Below are 16715 nucleotides of genomic sequence, written 5' to 3'. Positions count from 1 at the left end.
AAATCTGCAGGGTACTTCGTCTTTCCCCTTTCAAAGAGAGTCTACTCAAGGAGTGAAATATGATGTTGGAAATCCTCTGCTTTGGTCCATGCTGGGATCTTCTGAACCCAGGTATATGTTAGAGGGGGTGGGAGTAGAGATAATTTTGGTTTCACTTAACACCTCCCAAGCCCCACCTGCTTTGGGAAAGAATGCATTTCTCTCAAGAGAGAGTTCCATGAGAACATCAGTAACAAATCATAAATGCTAAAACTGGCCTTTAAAAGATACATTTAGATCACAGTGAAAAAAATGTGACAATGAATATATGTTCATATATAACTGAAAAATTGTGCTCTATACTGAAATTTGACACAACATTGTAAAATGACTATAACTCAATAAAAAAAGTTAAAAAAATAAAAACAAAAATAAAACAAACAAAAACAATCATGCATTCAGTACCTACAGAATGTTTTCAAACATACATGGAAAGTTTACCAAAATTGACCATATGCTGGACAATAAAGCAATTTCCAATAAATGATACAAAATTGAAAAAAGGATATATTTAGAGACACTTTTTTATAAGATTCACCTTTCATGGTATTTTTTTTTAACTTTGCTTACAGTATCAGTCTTCAAGCTTCTTTTGCTCATTGATCGACCCCCTAAAAGAATTTTGGAAAAATATGTATTCCTTCACACATTTTATATAGACAGCTCAAAGTTTTCATTATTAGTGTAAATAGTGATCAATGATGCATTTTTGGTGTTTAGTAAGTATTCACATTTAAAAACAGAACTGTGACATCTCTCTTTCAAATGTATTGAATGACATTTAAATTCCACGATGTGACACCCAGTCATCCACTTAAAAAATACATAGGGAAGGTCTTCTTCAATATTGGAAAATTTGCCTCTTTTTGCTAAGGAATAATTTTTAAAGAGGTAAAAATCACCCTCATGCAGATTATGTAATGAATATGTGGCAAAATGTGATTTAACTTATTAAGAGGGAAGATATAATGAGTAAGATATTAAGATCGGTGCAAAGAGTATTTCAAGACGTTGGTATTTAGAGGCGATTTAATGCAGAACGCTACAGTGAGACTGCTGGGTTATATACAAAACTAGCTAGTAGCCTAAAGCCCGATAAACCATATTCTTTGGGGTTACATTTTCCTACTGGACAGAAATTATCTGTATCTCTTCCGGCAAAAATCTTCAGGTTAACATGTAATTTCACTAAGGTGGGATTTATAAACAGTAAACAGTGAGTTGGACAAAGCACGCTCTCCTAGGTGCTGGGTGGGAGACCTTGGGTTAGAGGCTAAGACATGGATTTTGGCATGTTGATTTGAATTCTGCTGGTAGAGCGCTGTGCCTCCAGCGCCTCGCTGGAGAAGGCAGAAATATGGGAGATCTCAACTCCTGGGGACTAACCAGCCATTGCACGGTATTATTTCCTACTTTTCTGTGTCTATATTTAACGTGAGGGCTCTCAGACCTCGGGCATATGGTGGGATTTGGTTTTTAATCCAGTCTGACAATCTGACTTCTTACTGGGATATTTAGTCCGCTTACATTTAGACTTTTGGGTGTAACGATCATCTTATTTGTTTCCTATTTCTTCCATCTGTTGTTCATTTTAAAACTCCTTCCATGCCTTCTTTTGGAGTAATACAGTATTTTTTATTATTCCATTTCCTCCCTCTCTAACTTGCAAGTTACTAATTCTTCCCCTGTTCCCCTAGTGACTGCTCTAGGGAGGTTCTGTGCTGTTCACAGGGCTTTGGTTGTGCACCTCCCAGCGAAGCATCGGCCAAGGGCCTGGGGTTAACATGCCAGCTGTTGAGGTGAGGAGCTGTATTACAGCCTCGGTTGTGGGGAGCGGTTATCTAGCTGGCTCGTGTTAACACTGTCCGCTGTTGAGTGGTTATCGCTGGTGTAACAATGCCACTTGCCGATGTGTTTGAGCCCCTGGTGTAACGGTGTCAGCTTCTGCTGGGGATCCAGGGAAGGGGCAGGATAAGGGCCGTCGTTTAGCAATTAGGAGGTCGCTTACTTTTGAGAGCAGTGTTCACGGAGTGGCCTGAATCCATGCCACGTAAATAGCACCTAAGAAGCAAACTGGCAACCAGAAAGTAGGAGCAACTACTTAAGAGTTTTTTCCATAGAAACAAGATGAGTCTAGAATCTAGAATTTCATGTTGAACGCACTGTTGTCTGACGGGGCAAGCCAGCAGTCTGGGGCCATTCCAAAATACGGGGATTGCCAGGTGTTGGGGTGGCGGGAGCTCTGTGTTCTGCAGAACATCTGGGCGCTTTTAGAACTCGAGTTCTCAAGGGAGACGACTGCACGGGGCAAGCAGTGTCTCCTTCGTGTTCCCACGGAACGTTACCAAAACGACCACCTACGGGGGGCGGGCGGAGGGAAGACGATGAACCACACTGGACTCTCAGCATTTTGGACCTTGGACTATAAAACCCAATCATTTAGTATACATAGTTTAGAAATCTGGTCACATTACTGGCCCGGAGGGAAACCTCAAATTTAAAAAGTGGGAAGAGTTCAGACCAAATTCCCAAGCTATAAATTAACAACAAACGTAACCAACAATTCAATAGCAAAGTTCAGGACTCTGAAGACGACTGTCGGACCACTCCTGGAAGCAATTTATGGGAATAATGAAATCTTGAGAAATAATAAAACACAGGGATGTAGAAAGTAAACGAGAAACCTAACATATCTGCGTGTGGAAGACTGAGCGAGGAAGCAGTCATGAGAAACGGCAGAAACTCAAAGCAGGGGCGGAGGAAGGAGCGCAGGACCGGCCCCGGGGGGAAGGACGCAGCGGCAGGTGAGGGACGCGCCCAGGGGGCGGCGGGTCCCAGGACGCGGGCGGCCGTCGCAGGCCCGGCGGGAAGGAAGCCCCCGCGGAAACGCGCCCGCCGGCGCGGCGCCCGGAGGGACGACACAGACCCCAGGGCGAGCGCGCGGGGGCCGGGGGCGGGGCTCTGCGGGCAGTTCCGGGGCGGGAGCGGCGGGGAAGACGCCCTCGGCGCCCGCCCCCGGCCCTCAGAGAGGCCCTCCCCGGCGGGGCCGGAGCCCCGGGCGCCCAGGAGAGCCGGCGGCGCATGCGCGCACGCTCCCGCCCAGCGTCGGACCTCAGGGCCTCGGCTCGCGCCCTGGCTGCCCGGTGACGCATGGGCCGCCCACTGGCGGGAGCGGGACCTCGGAACGCAACCGCCTCCCGCTCGCGCCCTCGCCACGGGTGACGTCATCGGTACCCGACGAGTGGGGCGGGGCCCCGGAAGCCTCCGCCTCCTGCGCCGCACCTACGTCGACAACAGTGTCGTCATCGGGCTCCGTCGCGTGGTGACGCCATCGGGCCCCGACGCACGGTGGGAGGGCAGGGCGCGCGGGCGGCGCCTCAACCGGGTTGGAGCTGAGGGGAAAGGGCGGGGGGAGGCTGCGAACCGAGGGGGAGCGGGGAGGGGCGGGAAGGTGGCGGCTGGAACATGGCGGACCAGATCCCTCTGTACCCGGTGCGCAACGCGGCGGCGGCGGCGGCGGCCGCAGCCAACCGCAAACGCGCGGCCTACTACAGCGCGGCGGGGCCCGGGCCGGGGGCCGAGCGCCCCAGCAGGTAACGCCCGGGCCGCTGCCCCCGCCCCGGCGCCCCTCCCTCGCCTGCCAGTGGGTCTGCCCGGGGCCGCCGCTGCAGCGCCGCCGGTGCGCAGGGCCCCGGGAGGGCGTCCTCGCTCCCGGAGGGCCCGGGCCGCCCGGCTGAGCGGAGGGAAGGAGCAGCCTGCGCTCGGGGCGCTGCTCGGTCAGGCGGTACTGGTGCCGCCGGTCCAACGGCGCTGGGCACGGAGCTGTCGGTCTCCGAAACAACTTCCGCGGAAGTTGTGAAGACAGCAGATACAGCGTCCTCTTAGCCTTAGAAATACGAACCTGCTTGGGAGTCACTGTCACAAACGTGAATAGCAAGTGAAGACATTTCAGTTTGTTTACTAAGTACACATTTTACTTAAACGTGTTTACAAAGTACTTTTGTTGACAAGAATTTTTGCTTTTAAGACTGGGAAAGAGATTCAGAAATGTTTAATTGTTTGATGTGACCCCAGTTAAGTGGTAGAATTAAAAAGTTCAGACCTTTGATTTAAAATGAAGGCCTCATACCCTACTTGGTTTCAGCTCGTATTTAACTTGTCACCCGAAGGGAAGAATGCTACCTTTATAAATGGTAGAGTAGTTAGAAAAAGAAACTTAGAAAAAGGGGAAATATTGCCTTTTATAGTTATTAAAATTTAATCCTGAGGAACTGTGGAAACAGCCTTCACACAGAGGGGAAACATACAGCTTTCAATATCCAGTGCTTCAGGGTTCAAGTTTTAGGATAATTTTTGGTTTGGCCTGAGAGGCTGTGACATAGAAGCGGACGTATTACAATGTTATAGACCTGGGTTCACTCTTGGTTTATTTACATACTAGCTGTTTGATCTTAGGTAATTAAACTGTGAGTCCTGGTTTCCTCCGCTGTAAAATGAGGGGTAGTATTTTTTCTTACAGGATTGTTGAGGATTGTGGGAAGTTAGTAAGGTGCCCATTTTTAGTGTGTGGCCCAAAGTGGACTCTTCAGAAGTACCATTTCTCCTTTCTTTCCTAACCTTACCTATAAGTAATTGCATTCATAATACTCTTAAGTTGTTGATTTTAGGAGGTAACATTTGGAACTATTTCACGGTAGGTTTCCGTCCAAGTTCGCGTCTGTCAGTTTCTGCTTCATTTATTTTTAGGCTCAGTCACTTGGTGTGTATACATGTAGGATCCCTCTGTCTTCAGGGTAGGTTGCTTCGTTTGTTGTTATGCAGTGTTTCTCTTTGGCTCTGGTAATTTTCCTTGCTGGACTTTAGTGCAGCCTTTCCTGCTTTTTGTGGATTAATGTTTGCGTGGTGATACTGTCCACTCTATGTATGTTGTTGAATTTGAAGAGTGTTTCTTTGTTGGATCGCGTGTTTCCATCATGCAGTCTGTCAATCTCTTGTCTTTTGATTGTTATTTTGACAAGCACATTTAAGGTAATTATTGTACATTAGTTTGTGTGTCACTTAACTAATCTGATTCTTCAGATTCTCATTCCTCTTTCTCTTCTTGCCTTCCTTTTACTAGAATACTTTTTTGATATCTACAGTGTTTTTTAGTGTAGGTCTTTATATAGTTTTTGTTGTGTTTTCTTTGTGTATTGCAATACATATATGTGACTAATCACCATAGTTTATTGGTATCAGTATTTTACGATGTGAAGTGGAAACCTACTCCACTTTAGGTTCCTTTACTTACCTTCTGCCCTCTGCAATTTAAATACCATGTCCTGAGTATCAGATGGTGTTAAACTTCTTGTTTGTCATCAAATATGATTTGTAAAATTCATGATGATAGGATAGTGTATGGTATGTACACATGTTTTTGTTCTTTTTGATTGTTCTTCCTTCCTTCCTGATGTTCCAGGAGTCTCTCTTTTAGTTTCCTTTCCATTTGAAGACCTTCTGATAGCCAGTCTTGAGATTTCATCATAGAATGTTTTTATTTCCCCTTTATCCTTGAAGGATAGTTTTACTGGGTATAGAATTCCTGGGTGACGCTTCTTTTCTTAGTACTTGAAAATTCTTCTACCACTTCCTTCCAGCCTTCATGGTTTCTGATTAGGAGTCCACTGTTACTTGGCTTGATTTTCCCCTATAGGTAATATATCACTTCCAGCCGGCTGCTTTTACATTTTTTTCTTTTTCTTTAGTTTTTGGAAGTTAAATTATGATATATCTTGGTATGATTTCTTTCAGTTTATCTTGCTTGGTATTCGCTAAGCTTTTTGAATCTGTTGTGTTTTGTTCCACCACACATAGAGAGTTTTTAAACCATTATTTTTTTTTTCCATTTAAAATTATTTATTTTTAGAGGGGGAAAGTAATTAGGTTTACTTATTTATTAATTTTTAGAGGAGGCATTGGGGATTGAACCCAGGACCTCCTGCATGCTAAGCTTGTGCTCTACCACTTGAGCTGTCCCCTCCCCCCAGCCATTATTTTTTTCAAGTACTCTAATTTCCACCTCTTTCTCCTCTTGTATCGGGACTACAGTGGTACAAATGTTGGATCTTTTGTTAGGATTCAGTAATTCCCTTAGGCTCTTTTCCTCCCCTCTTCGCAGTCTCTCTTCTCTGTGTAGTTCAGATTGTGTAAATTCTTTTGATTTGTTCTCAAGTTCCTAATTCTTTCCTATCATTTTCACTCTACTATTGATCTCATCCAGTGAGGTTTTATTTCTGCAATTGCAATCTTGAGTTTTATAATTTGTTTGTTTCAAGAGAATTTGAAATGATTGTTGAAGCATTTTTACGTTTGCTGTTTGAAATGCTTGTCATATAATTCCACTGAGTTAATCTTAGTTTTAGTGTTAGTTTGTTGTCTTTTCTAATTCACCTTTTGAATGTTTTGATTCTTTGTATGATGGATGGTTTTGATTGGATATTTTGTCTATTATATTAGGAGACTGTGGGTCCTATTGATACCTTTTGTTTCAGCAGGTGATTACCCTATTTAGGTTTAGCACATGAGTCCTGGCTTACCTTTGTGGGCTGAGGTTCCAATGACAGTTTAATTTTCAGGGCCTCGCCTGTGATTTTTGGTCTGCTTGGTTTATGTGGTGCTGCTGGAGCTCTTACTTATCTCTACTTACGTGCTGAAGAGCAGAAGGGATTTCCCCAGGCTCCGTGTCTCTTGGGGAGACATGGAAGTGTCATTCCATGTGCATGAGGAGGCTTTGTTGACTGGGCAGTGGTTGTGGCTGTACCCCCTCCATGTGTGCCCCCTGCTTCCCTGGCATGTCTTGGTTGGAGAGGGGACTCAGCACCCCTGTGGCCAAGAGGCTTTCTGTGGTCACATCCTTTTTGCTGCTGCCCCTGGCTGCTCTGGCATCTTGGGGTGGAGGAGGGGTGTTTCAGGCTGTGGTAGACACTGTTTCTTAAGCTGACTCCTTCTGCAGTGAGGTCGCACTTGTTGGTGCTACCTGACTGCTCTCCTGCCCATGAGATGAGGGGTTGTCTCAGGCTCACTGGTGCACGGAGGCTTCTTGAGGCCTTTAACCTCTCATGGTGGCCGGGACCCTAACTGGTGCTGCCTGGAGCCCTAGTGCCCCCTAGTGGGATAGGGGAGTCTCAGGTGCGTGGGGACAGGCGCTGCTTCCTGCGGCCGCTTGTCAGGTGGTGGACTCTGTTCTGTCCAAGGGAGTGATGGCCTTCCTGGGCTGCCTTTTCTTGCTCGATTGGGGGTTAGGTGATGCCAGGATCCTTTCTTCCCCAAGGATTATTAGAAGTGTGTTTGGCAGATTTACTGCTGTCCCCGTGTTACCAATACCGAGCATGATTGTTTTGTGGGCAGAGAGCACATTTGTGTGATTTCAGTTATTTCCAATTTGGTGCAGCTTGTTTTGTGGCTGAGGATATATGTTCTCTGTTAATAAGAATTCCCAGGGCTCTTGGAAAGAAAGAGTATTGTGCAGCTGCTGGGTGCGGTGTTCTGAAGTGCGAGGAGACCTGCCAGTTGACGGTGTTGAGTCCTCTGTCCTTGCTGGGTTGCTGCCTAGTAGTTGCGTCAGCTGTTGAGAGTGCTTAGTTGAAGTCTCTTACCTGTAATCATGGGTTTGTCTATTTCTCCTTTTAGTTTCAACCATGTTTGCTTCACATATTTTGCACATCTGTTGTTTGGTGTGTTCACGTTTAGGATTGCTTTGTGCTCCTGATGGACTGACAGTTTTATCGTTATGTAATTTCCCTGTCTGTTTCTAGTAGTTTTTTGCTCTGAAGTTTCCTTTAATTGGCATTAATATGGCCACTCCTGCTTTCTTTTGATGAATGTTTCCCTGGCATATAATTTTCCATCCCTTTACTTTCAACCTACTCATATTTAGAGTGAGTTTCTTTTAGTCGGTGTATGGTTGGTTTATTTTTAATCTACTTTGCCAGTCTCTTTCTTAGGATTGATTTATTTAGAACATTTATGTTCAGTGTAGCGATTGATCCATTAGGGCTTATGTCTGCCATTTTACTTTTTGTTTTCTGTTTTTGTTTTTTTTTCTGGTTTCTTTTCCCTGCCTTCTTGTGGGTTACTTGAACAGTTTTTAGAATTCCGTATTGATTTACCTATGGTGTTTTACAGTGGTATCTTTGTATAAATCTTATTTAGCAGTAGTTCCATGTATTGTACATACATAATTCATCACAGTATAGTTGTGTTGATAATTTTATCAGTTTGACTAAAGTATAGAATTCTTACCTCTTTACATCCCATTATTTTCCCTATGGGTAGTGTAATTGTAGGCATAGCACATTTTATTGTGTATCACATAATTGTGTTTTTTACAACTTGAAGATTTGTGGCAATCCTGCATTGTCAGATAATGTTTAGCATTTTTTAGCAATAAAATATTTCTCAAGGCATATACATTTTTTCAGACATAATGCTGTTGCACACTTAGTAGACTACAGTGTAGTGTAAACATAACTTTTATGGGCATCAGGACACCAAAAATTTGTGTGACTCTATTACCATATTTGCTTTACTGTGGTGGTCTGGGGTCAAACCCACAATATCTCTGAGGTACGCCTGTGTCTTGTAAAATTATATGTAAATTTTACATATGTAAAAGTACTTAAATGTTCCTCATGTACACAGTTAGAATCGCACATCAGAAAGTGCCATAATTTTTGCTTTATCTCTCAAACGTAGTCTAGAAGACTCGAGGAGATGGAAGGCCTGTTATATCGACCTATACTTCTGCTATTTCTGTTGTTCCCTTCCTCCCTGATGTTCAGAAATTCTTTATTTTATTATTTCTGTTCTGTGTTAGAATTCCTTAGCTGTTTTTTGAGGGTAGGTCTAATGGAAACAAATCTCTTAGTTTTCCTTCATCCTTCATTCCTGAAGGATAATTTCACCAGATACACAATTTGGGGTTGATAGTTCTTTTCTTTTAGCACTTGGAAAATATGTAACTTCTGTTTGGCCTCCATGGTTTCTGATAAGAAATCTGTCATTTGAATGATTTTGCCTTTGTCAGTAAGTTATCGTTTCTCACTTCTTTCAAGGTTTGTCTTTAGTTTTCAGTAGTTTGATTATTATAGTCTTTGCAGAGATTTCTTTAAGTTTATACTGTTTCACTTGGTTTCTTGAATCTTTGGTCAAATTACAAGTTTTCAGCTATTACATGTTTGGATGCTCTAGTGACCCCTTGTGAGCTCTATTCCTTATCTCATGTGGTTATGACTTCTCTTCATTTGTTTTAAGTCTGTGTTTTCTGTAATGATTGGGTTATTTTTGTTCTGTCTTCAGGTTCGTTGATTTTTCCTCTGTCTCCTCCATTCTGCTGCTCAGCCTATCCATTCCATTTTAAATCTCTGCTGTTGCACTTTCTAGTTTCAACATTTTCATTTGACTCTAATTCAGATTAGCTATTTCCTTGCTGAGTCAATTTTTTGGTATGATTCAAGCATGTTTATAATTGCCTATTGAAACATTTTTATGATGAATATTTTGAAACTCTTACCAGATAATTTCAGCATCTGTGTCATTTTGATATCAGCATCTCTAGATTCTCTTTTCTCATTTAAGTTGAGATGTTTCTGGGTTTTGGTGTAGTGAATGATTTTTGATAGTATCCTGGACATTTTGGTATTATTCTGTGGGGCTCTGGACCTTAGTTAAGTCTTGCATTTTATCAGTCTCTTTTAAAAAGAGACTCATGCTGAGAACAGAATAAAATATTAATATGTTTCTTGGTAGAGGCAACACAGTATTTTTTAGTGTTGGTTTTCTCATTCTGAGTGTCTCTACACAATTTTCCCTGAGTCTTAAAAATTTTACAATTTTGATGATCCTAAAAGTATTTTATGAGTTTTAAAGATAAAACTTTTCCTTTGTTGTGATGGTTTGCGATTGAAAAGCTTTTTTAAAGTACAGAATGATTCTTAAGAGCATTTTTCAGAGTGATTCCTTGGAATCAGAAACATATTCTTAAGATTTGTAGAATTTCCTTTAAAAGGATTCTGTAGTGTCACTCAAGTCTACAGGATTCTTCACACCTCCCTGAACAGGAAGGGCCACTTACTTCTCTGCGGCTGTCCACATTAGCGTGCAGGTGGGGCTGGTGACTGGGAACAGCGCGTTGGGGCGCCTGGAGTCTGTGTCCTGGCTGCCTGGCCTGCTCGTCTCTAAATTTCCGGGTGGTGCTCACATGGTGTTCAGTATTGTACCATTAACTCTCACTCAGGCGTTTGTCTCAGTTTATGTGTAGCGTTAGTGTAATTTCTTATGATGAGAAATTGATATTCAGGTTTCTTATAAAACATAAGAGGAGTCAGTAGCTCAGAGCTTACTGTGTTCCCGGTCCACAGTGGCGGCACCGCTCAGCCTGAGGGACTGACTGATCTTTGTCCTTATTGCTTGCTTTTGCCACTAAGGTGAAGACACGCTTCTCAGGCACTGTTCCTTTAATTTTTTTTTTAAACTATTCCATTGTTTATCTCCTCTGCTGCTGTAGGAGGGAAGGGGTTCTGATTTCTCAGTAGTTCAGACAGGTCTCCTGCTTATTAATGACTCATCAGTGACACAGTTGAACTTGGAAGCTGTGTTTGATGAAGGAAATACACAATTTCTTTATAGCATTTTGTTGCTTTGTTTTTCTATTTTATTAACATGCAAGCAAAGAGGGAGCATTTATTTTTCCTAAAGAAGGTTTAAGCATTTTTGCCCTTTAGTATCAGTCTCAGAAGTATTTCTCATCAAAATGGAAACAATAAGGCCGTTAGGTGCTTAACTTAAAAACGTGAGTTTAAGATACTTGTTGTACTGACTACTTTTACTTAGATACGTGTGAATTACGCACCTTCCAGTACTTCAGCGTCTTGTTGAAAGTTCCTCATTTGTTTTAAACCTTCGGCAGCAGCTGAGGTGGTTGTGTGCAGTTCTTAGCTCCGCAGTCCTCTTGGGTTCAGTATCATCCATTCTGTCGTCTTTGTTCACATTGTTTTTACTCATTTTAAAAATATGTTTCCAGAATTATACTTAATTGCTGGAAACGTTGATTTTTCTTGAGTGACAAACCAATTAAATGTGTATGACACCAGGCAACAAAGACACTTAAGATTCCCTGCTTACCCTGTCTGAAAAAATCCATTATTCATCATCTCATTGTTTTTAAATACTGAGATAAATTTTTCAGTACAATAGGAAAATTGCCTTGGAAGTGGAGTGAGTTGCTTGCCGGTTCAAAGGCTCCGTTCCTGAAGGCGAGGGGTTACCAAGCTCGGTGCCGCCTGTGTTCATCGTCTCTCAGACTCACTGTCCTGCTTTTCCAGCACTAAACTCCGTATGATTGTGACTTGTGCTAAAATGCAACACAGTTGCTGAAAACTTAATGGAAAAGACTAAAAATCTCATTTTGTTATACAGTAGTGTAATATTTTTAAGTAGTGTTTTGAATTTTAATTGCATTTTGTATAAACAGTCAATTCTAGTTGACTGTTTTAAAAGACAGAAGTAAGAAAAAGGAAGTTTTGAGAGGAAAACATTAATTCTGTTTTAGATCATGTGAATTTTTGCCTGAACCATCTAAAATGATTAGTCCCTTGGCTGTAGGGTGTTGTGTGGTGGTATCGACAGTGGTTGGAGTGGTTTGTAGAGGATTAAATGGAGAGATTAAAACGGGTGTGCTTTTGCTTAGTGGAGGAAGGTGTTCCAGAGAGGGGCGAACACAGTGACTGCTGCTTCTCCTAACATTTGCTTTCAGCTAGAGTTCTTCACTTTCTTACTTTTGGTGACTATACGGTATTCCATCATATGCTAAGCAGCACTCATCATTGCTATTGAGGGTTTTCCATGCTTTTTGGGTGACCGGCGCAGCACTGTGATGGTCATCCACAGAGCTGTATCTTGTATACAGATAAGTAGGACCTGTGGTTAAAGTTTAATTACATTACAAAAAAAAAAGTGCTTTTGATGAATCATCCTAAATTGTTCTCCAAAAAAGTTGTTACATTCTTACCAGCAATTAACAGTGCCTGGTTATTGGAGACTGTTGACCATGCCAAATGTTAAATTTTTTTTTCAGTTGTTTTAATTTGCATGTTTTGAAAACGAAGTTTGTCCCCAGGTTTACAGCCTTCCATTGACATCCCCTTCCACTTAGCATTCAAGTCATACTCTTTGTCTTGGTCGGGCTTTCTCTGCCCCTGGAGCCCTCCAGGCTCGGCAGCCCTGACTGGGCCTTCCTAGACCTTCATTCAGGTGTTGGCTTCTTGAGACTCAGCTTCCTTGGTGGTCAAAGGAAGCCCCCACCTGCCACTTCTCTTCTGCTTCCTTTATCGTCTTCTGAGCACGTCTCCCTTTGAAAATAGCCTGTTCACTTCTTGTTTTTGTCCTGTAGGTACTTAAGCTGCACGTGAGTAGGGGCTTGTGTTCCTCTTTGCTGCTGTCCCTGCAGGGCTTGGGACAGTGCTGACACACAGTAGGCACTCAGATGTTTATTGAAATCCTAATGTGGTTGAACATAATTTTGTTAAGTATAGCTGTATTTCTTCCTTAGTGAATTGTCTTTGTTCATCTATCATTTGAAGTGTTTGCTTCTTTATGGATTTTTATTGATTTGTGAGAACGCTTATGAAGAATCGTTCTCTGTCATGTGCTGCAAATATTTCCCCCAGTTTCTCATTTACTTTAAAATTATCTTCTTTGATGATGCAGAATACAGGCCTCTGGAGGGCCAGGCCATAGTAAGGACTCAGTAGACTTCAGCCATCCGTTTCCCAGGGCTTCTCAGTCTAAGCAGCCTTCAGGGGTTCTTTTTCTTTCTGGTTTGTTGTCTGCTTGACAGACCTGTTCCCAGAAGCACTGCTCTCTTGAGTGAGCTTGCCCTACGTGTAAGGATCTGGCTTCTCCACGGTACCTGTATCTAGTGCAGCGCGTTGACTGAGGAGGGGCCTCTGTGGTGAGTACCAGTAAAGCCTGGCACGGCGGGGATGTGGGTCGAGATGAGGGAGTATCCATCTCCGGGGTGGCTTGGCTGCTGAGGAGCAGGGTATCATCAACAATACCTAGAGAATTTTTTTCTTTTAAAAGAATTATGGTAAAATATACATAAGAGTTACCATCTTAGGCATTTTTTAAAAATTTCTTTTTCATGGGGGGCCGGGTAATTTCAGGTTTATTTGTTTTTTATTTTTTTACACAGAGGTACTGGGACTTGAACCCAGGACCTGTGAGTGCCATGCACTTCAGCACCGAGCTGTACCCTCCCCCCTCCATCTCGGCCATTTTTAAGTGCACAATACAAGGGCATTATGTACACTAACATTGTTGTGCAGCCGTCACCACCAGTCACCCACACAACCCACCACCTTTCCAAACTGAAACTCTGTGTCCATTAAACACTAACTCCCACCCTCCCCATTCCCTGGTAACCTCTGTCTGCCTTCTGTCTATGAGTTTGACTGCTCCAGGGACCTCATCCAAGTGGAATCATTCAAGATTTGTCTTCTGTGTCTGGCTTGTTCCACTGAGCATAATGTCTTCGAGGCTTGTGTCAGAATTTCCTTCGTTTTTAAAGCCGAGCAATATCCCATCATATGTATGTTTCACCTTTGTGGACATTTGAGCTTCTTTTCTTGTAGTAACATTCTCTGTTAAGTGTCTAGGAATTCAGTGAATGCGTGTGAATGGAGTAGATTCGCGCCTGACCGTCTGAGCTTTCGGTGACTGTCCGACGCTGGGTCCGTCTCCTCAGCAGCAACCCTTCAGCACTGAATTATTGATAAGCAGGGAGTGGGAGGGAGAGGGTGGTGGCTCACACGTTCACTCGTTTGCTTCGTTCAGTCTTCTGCTTTCAGCACAGCCTCCCTTCCCCAGAGGATGAGCTTCCGAGGTCTTGGCGGGGAGCAGGGTGTTTTTTCGTAGCTTTCAGTCCATTCCTGTTTCAGCACCCCTTCAGAGCCCTCACAGGTGCCTGGAGCTGCTGGTCCCCAGCCCTCCCGGGCCCTGAGGCTCCGTCCCTGGTCCCTCATTCCCTCACTGCCGGCTCCAGGCCCCGTTTTCCTGGCTCTGCCTGCTTCCCAGCAGGTGGACAGCAGTCCTGCTGGGCTGGGGTGGGGCGTCCCCAGGAAGGGGGGGCTGGAGAGGGGACTGGCAACACATTCCCTCCCCTGCAAACTGTGGGCTGGCGAGGCAGGGTGACACATTCCTTTCCCTGCGAACTGTGGTACCAAATCCAGGTCCGGCTGCTCCCCGCTCAAAGATCAGTGCCCGCGGGGCAGTTGTTGGTAGGAAGGGAAGTTGCCTTTGTTCAGAAAGCTGGCGGTCGGGGGAGAATGTGGACTCGTGTCCTCCAAAGCCAGCTCCTGGGATTCTGCTTGGCCATGAAGGTCTTACAGGAAAAGGGAAGTAATCTCAGCTCATCACTGAGGCAGAGGCCCAGGCTCGCTGCTGTCTCCCCCGTGCGTGGGCTCGTCAGCTCCTCGTCGTCTGTCTCTAGATGCTGTCTTGTTCACACAGTTTGCTCCGAGGCTACTGAAGGGGAGGCTAGGGAAGAGACGCGGTCATCCGTTAGTTACTTCTTCTCCACATCTACCTCTGCTCATGGAAAGAACCAGCAGGTTAGGCGAGGTATCGTGTGATCAAAAGACCTGACAAGTGTGCCTGGACGGGAGATGATAGGGCTTGGGGCGCCGGTTTAAGGTTGGTTACAGCGTAGCCGTGCTGAAGTGACAAGAGAAGGGACTTCTCAGGGCGGTTTCCCGCAAAGAGCTGCTTGCAGATTCACACCCCCACCCCCGCCATCAGCTGTCAGTCCATTTCTGTGGGGTGAGGTGATGAGGGTCCGTCTTCCTGCTTCGAGCTTAGAAAGGGGATCGAGGTCTTAGGGTGAGAGATGTCCACGTGGGTTGAAGCAGCTCTCTGCTGACAGTTTTGGTTGCCCGCTTCCGTATACAGACAGAACCAGCTCCAGGTGTTTTGATGTCCATAAAGAGAAAGATCTGAGCAGGAGTGCAAACCCTGTTCTCTTGAGCCAGTTCCTGGGCTTGTGCTGGCCAGTCAGCCCCGCCCAAGATGGAGCAGCCGACGTCATGGCTGCAGTCTGGTCATCATGCAGGTAGCTTTTCCCTCTGCTGGCAGTTACAGTGTCTGGAAAACGACTCAGGAATGTGTATCGACACTGAGCCTGACTCTGTTGTCCTAGACGTTAGCTGCTTGCGCCTGCTCTTTTGTGACTCTGGGGCCTGGGAGACTTCAGCTTTTCTACAGACAAGAGGCAGAGGACGTAGAAGGCCTTTGTGCTGGGGGTGTCCCCTCAGGGCTCTGCTTCGTTCTAGCCTCTCCAGCGCCTGCCCTAGACGAAAGCCTTCATGTAGACTGAAGACCGCTTGACCGGCCTCAGCATTCTGTTCTTACCTTTATCCAGGTACCAACTGGAAGATGAGTCTGCCCATTTGGATGAAATGCCATTAATGATGTCTGAAGAAGGCTTTGAGAATGACGAAAGTGATTACCACACGTTACCGCGAGCCAGGGTCACACAGCGAAAAAGAGGACTGGAGTGGTTTGTCTGCGGAGGATGGAAGTTCCTCTGCACCAGGTTTGTTATCTGTTGCTGCCTAATTTCCTACGTTGTGAGGTTATTAGTTGCTTATAAGCTTCACTTCTAAACACATTTATTTCTATTCAAACTAAGGAAGCTACTCTCTAAATGACATGAAGAATATTTGTATCATTAGTTAAAACCAAACAGCGCTCATCTGAAAGAGACAGGAAACTAAATTCAGTTTTTTGTGAGAAGCTTTAATGTTTAAAAGATGGGGAAGGTTAGTGATATTGTAATTAATGCATCTGGTAGAGTTAATTCTGGTCACTGTCTTGACATTGATAAACTGTGTTCCTTTCTTTTCCACCTGTGATTATATAGCGGTCACTTGGTATCTGGGGGGTTGGTTCTGGGACCCCTGCAGGTACCAAATGTGGATGCTCAAGCCCGTGTGTAAAATGGCCTCGTGTTTGCACGTTGCCTGCACACATCCCCTGTTTACTTTAGATCGTCTCTAGATTCCTTACAATATCTAATACAGTGTAAATGCTGTGTAAATAGTTGCCGGTATGTGGCAAATTCAATTTTGCTTTTTTGGAACTTTCTGGAATTTTTTCTGAATATTTTTGACCCGTGGTTAGTTGAATCTGCAGATGCAGAACCAGATATGGAGAGCTGGCTCCTCTCCTCCAGAAAGGTAGATGTGGACCTATAAACTGCAGTGTAATAACACTGCAGCCGTGAGTGTTGTTTGACTTTAATTCTTCAAGTGGAATAATATTCTACTGTTAATTTAACCAGAAAGCCACGAAGATAAGAATCCCTCATCCTTTATGCAAGGTCACTGGTGGCTGAGATAGGCTAATGCTGTGTGTTCACGTTTGGCTTTGGAGTCTGGGACACTTTGCCGCTGGCGTCCTGCCAGCCCGGGGACAGGCAGGCGACACTACAGCTGACCAGTGCTGTCACGAGCGGCCTGTGTCCAGCAAGTTATAGCTTCTACAGTCTTCCTGCGTTCAGGGTTTATAGTCAGTTCCTTCATTTGCAGAAGTATGTTCTTACAACTGATTCGAATTCTGGGTCAGCTTGTGGGTGGTATTCA

At 44.4% G+C, this 16715-nt stretch overlaps 1 protein-coding gene across 7 annotated transcripts in view; it reads left to right on the top strand.

Annotated features, from left to right (window-relative positions):
* Positions 1-3258: 3258 nt before the first annotated feature.
* Positions 3259-16715, top strand: part of ATP9B (ATPase phospholipid transporting 9B (putative)) — a 154402-nt gene continuing 140945 nt past the window's right edge. For 2 of the 7 annotated variants that reach the window (XM_072952375.1, XM_072952378.1), the window contains exons 1-2: positions 3375-3632; positions 15494-15667. In XM_072952375.1, the coding sequence (XP_072808476.1) occupies positions 3505-3632; positions 15494-15667 (302 nt within the window). In that variant the 5' untranslated portion in view covers positions 3375-3504. Of the gene's footprint in view, positions 3633-15493; positions 15668-16715 lie in introns of those variants that run through there. The other 5 variants (XM_072952376.1, XM_072952377.1, XM_072952380.1 and 2 more) reach the window with 3 other exon arrangements.

The sequence above is a fragment of the Vicugna pacos genome, chromosome 30, assembly GCF_048564905.1.
Source record: "Vicugna pacos chromosome 30, VicPac4, whole genome shotgun sequence".
Classification (NCBI taxonomy): Eukaryota; Metazoa; Chordata; class Mammalia; order Artiodactyla; family Camelidae; genus Vicugna; species Vicugna pacos.
The sequence above is the reverse complement of the archived record's forward strand: the minus strand, read 5'-3'. Positions and strand labels throughout refer to the sequence as shown.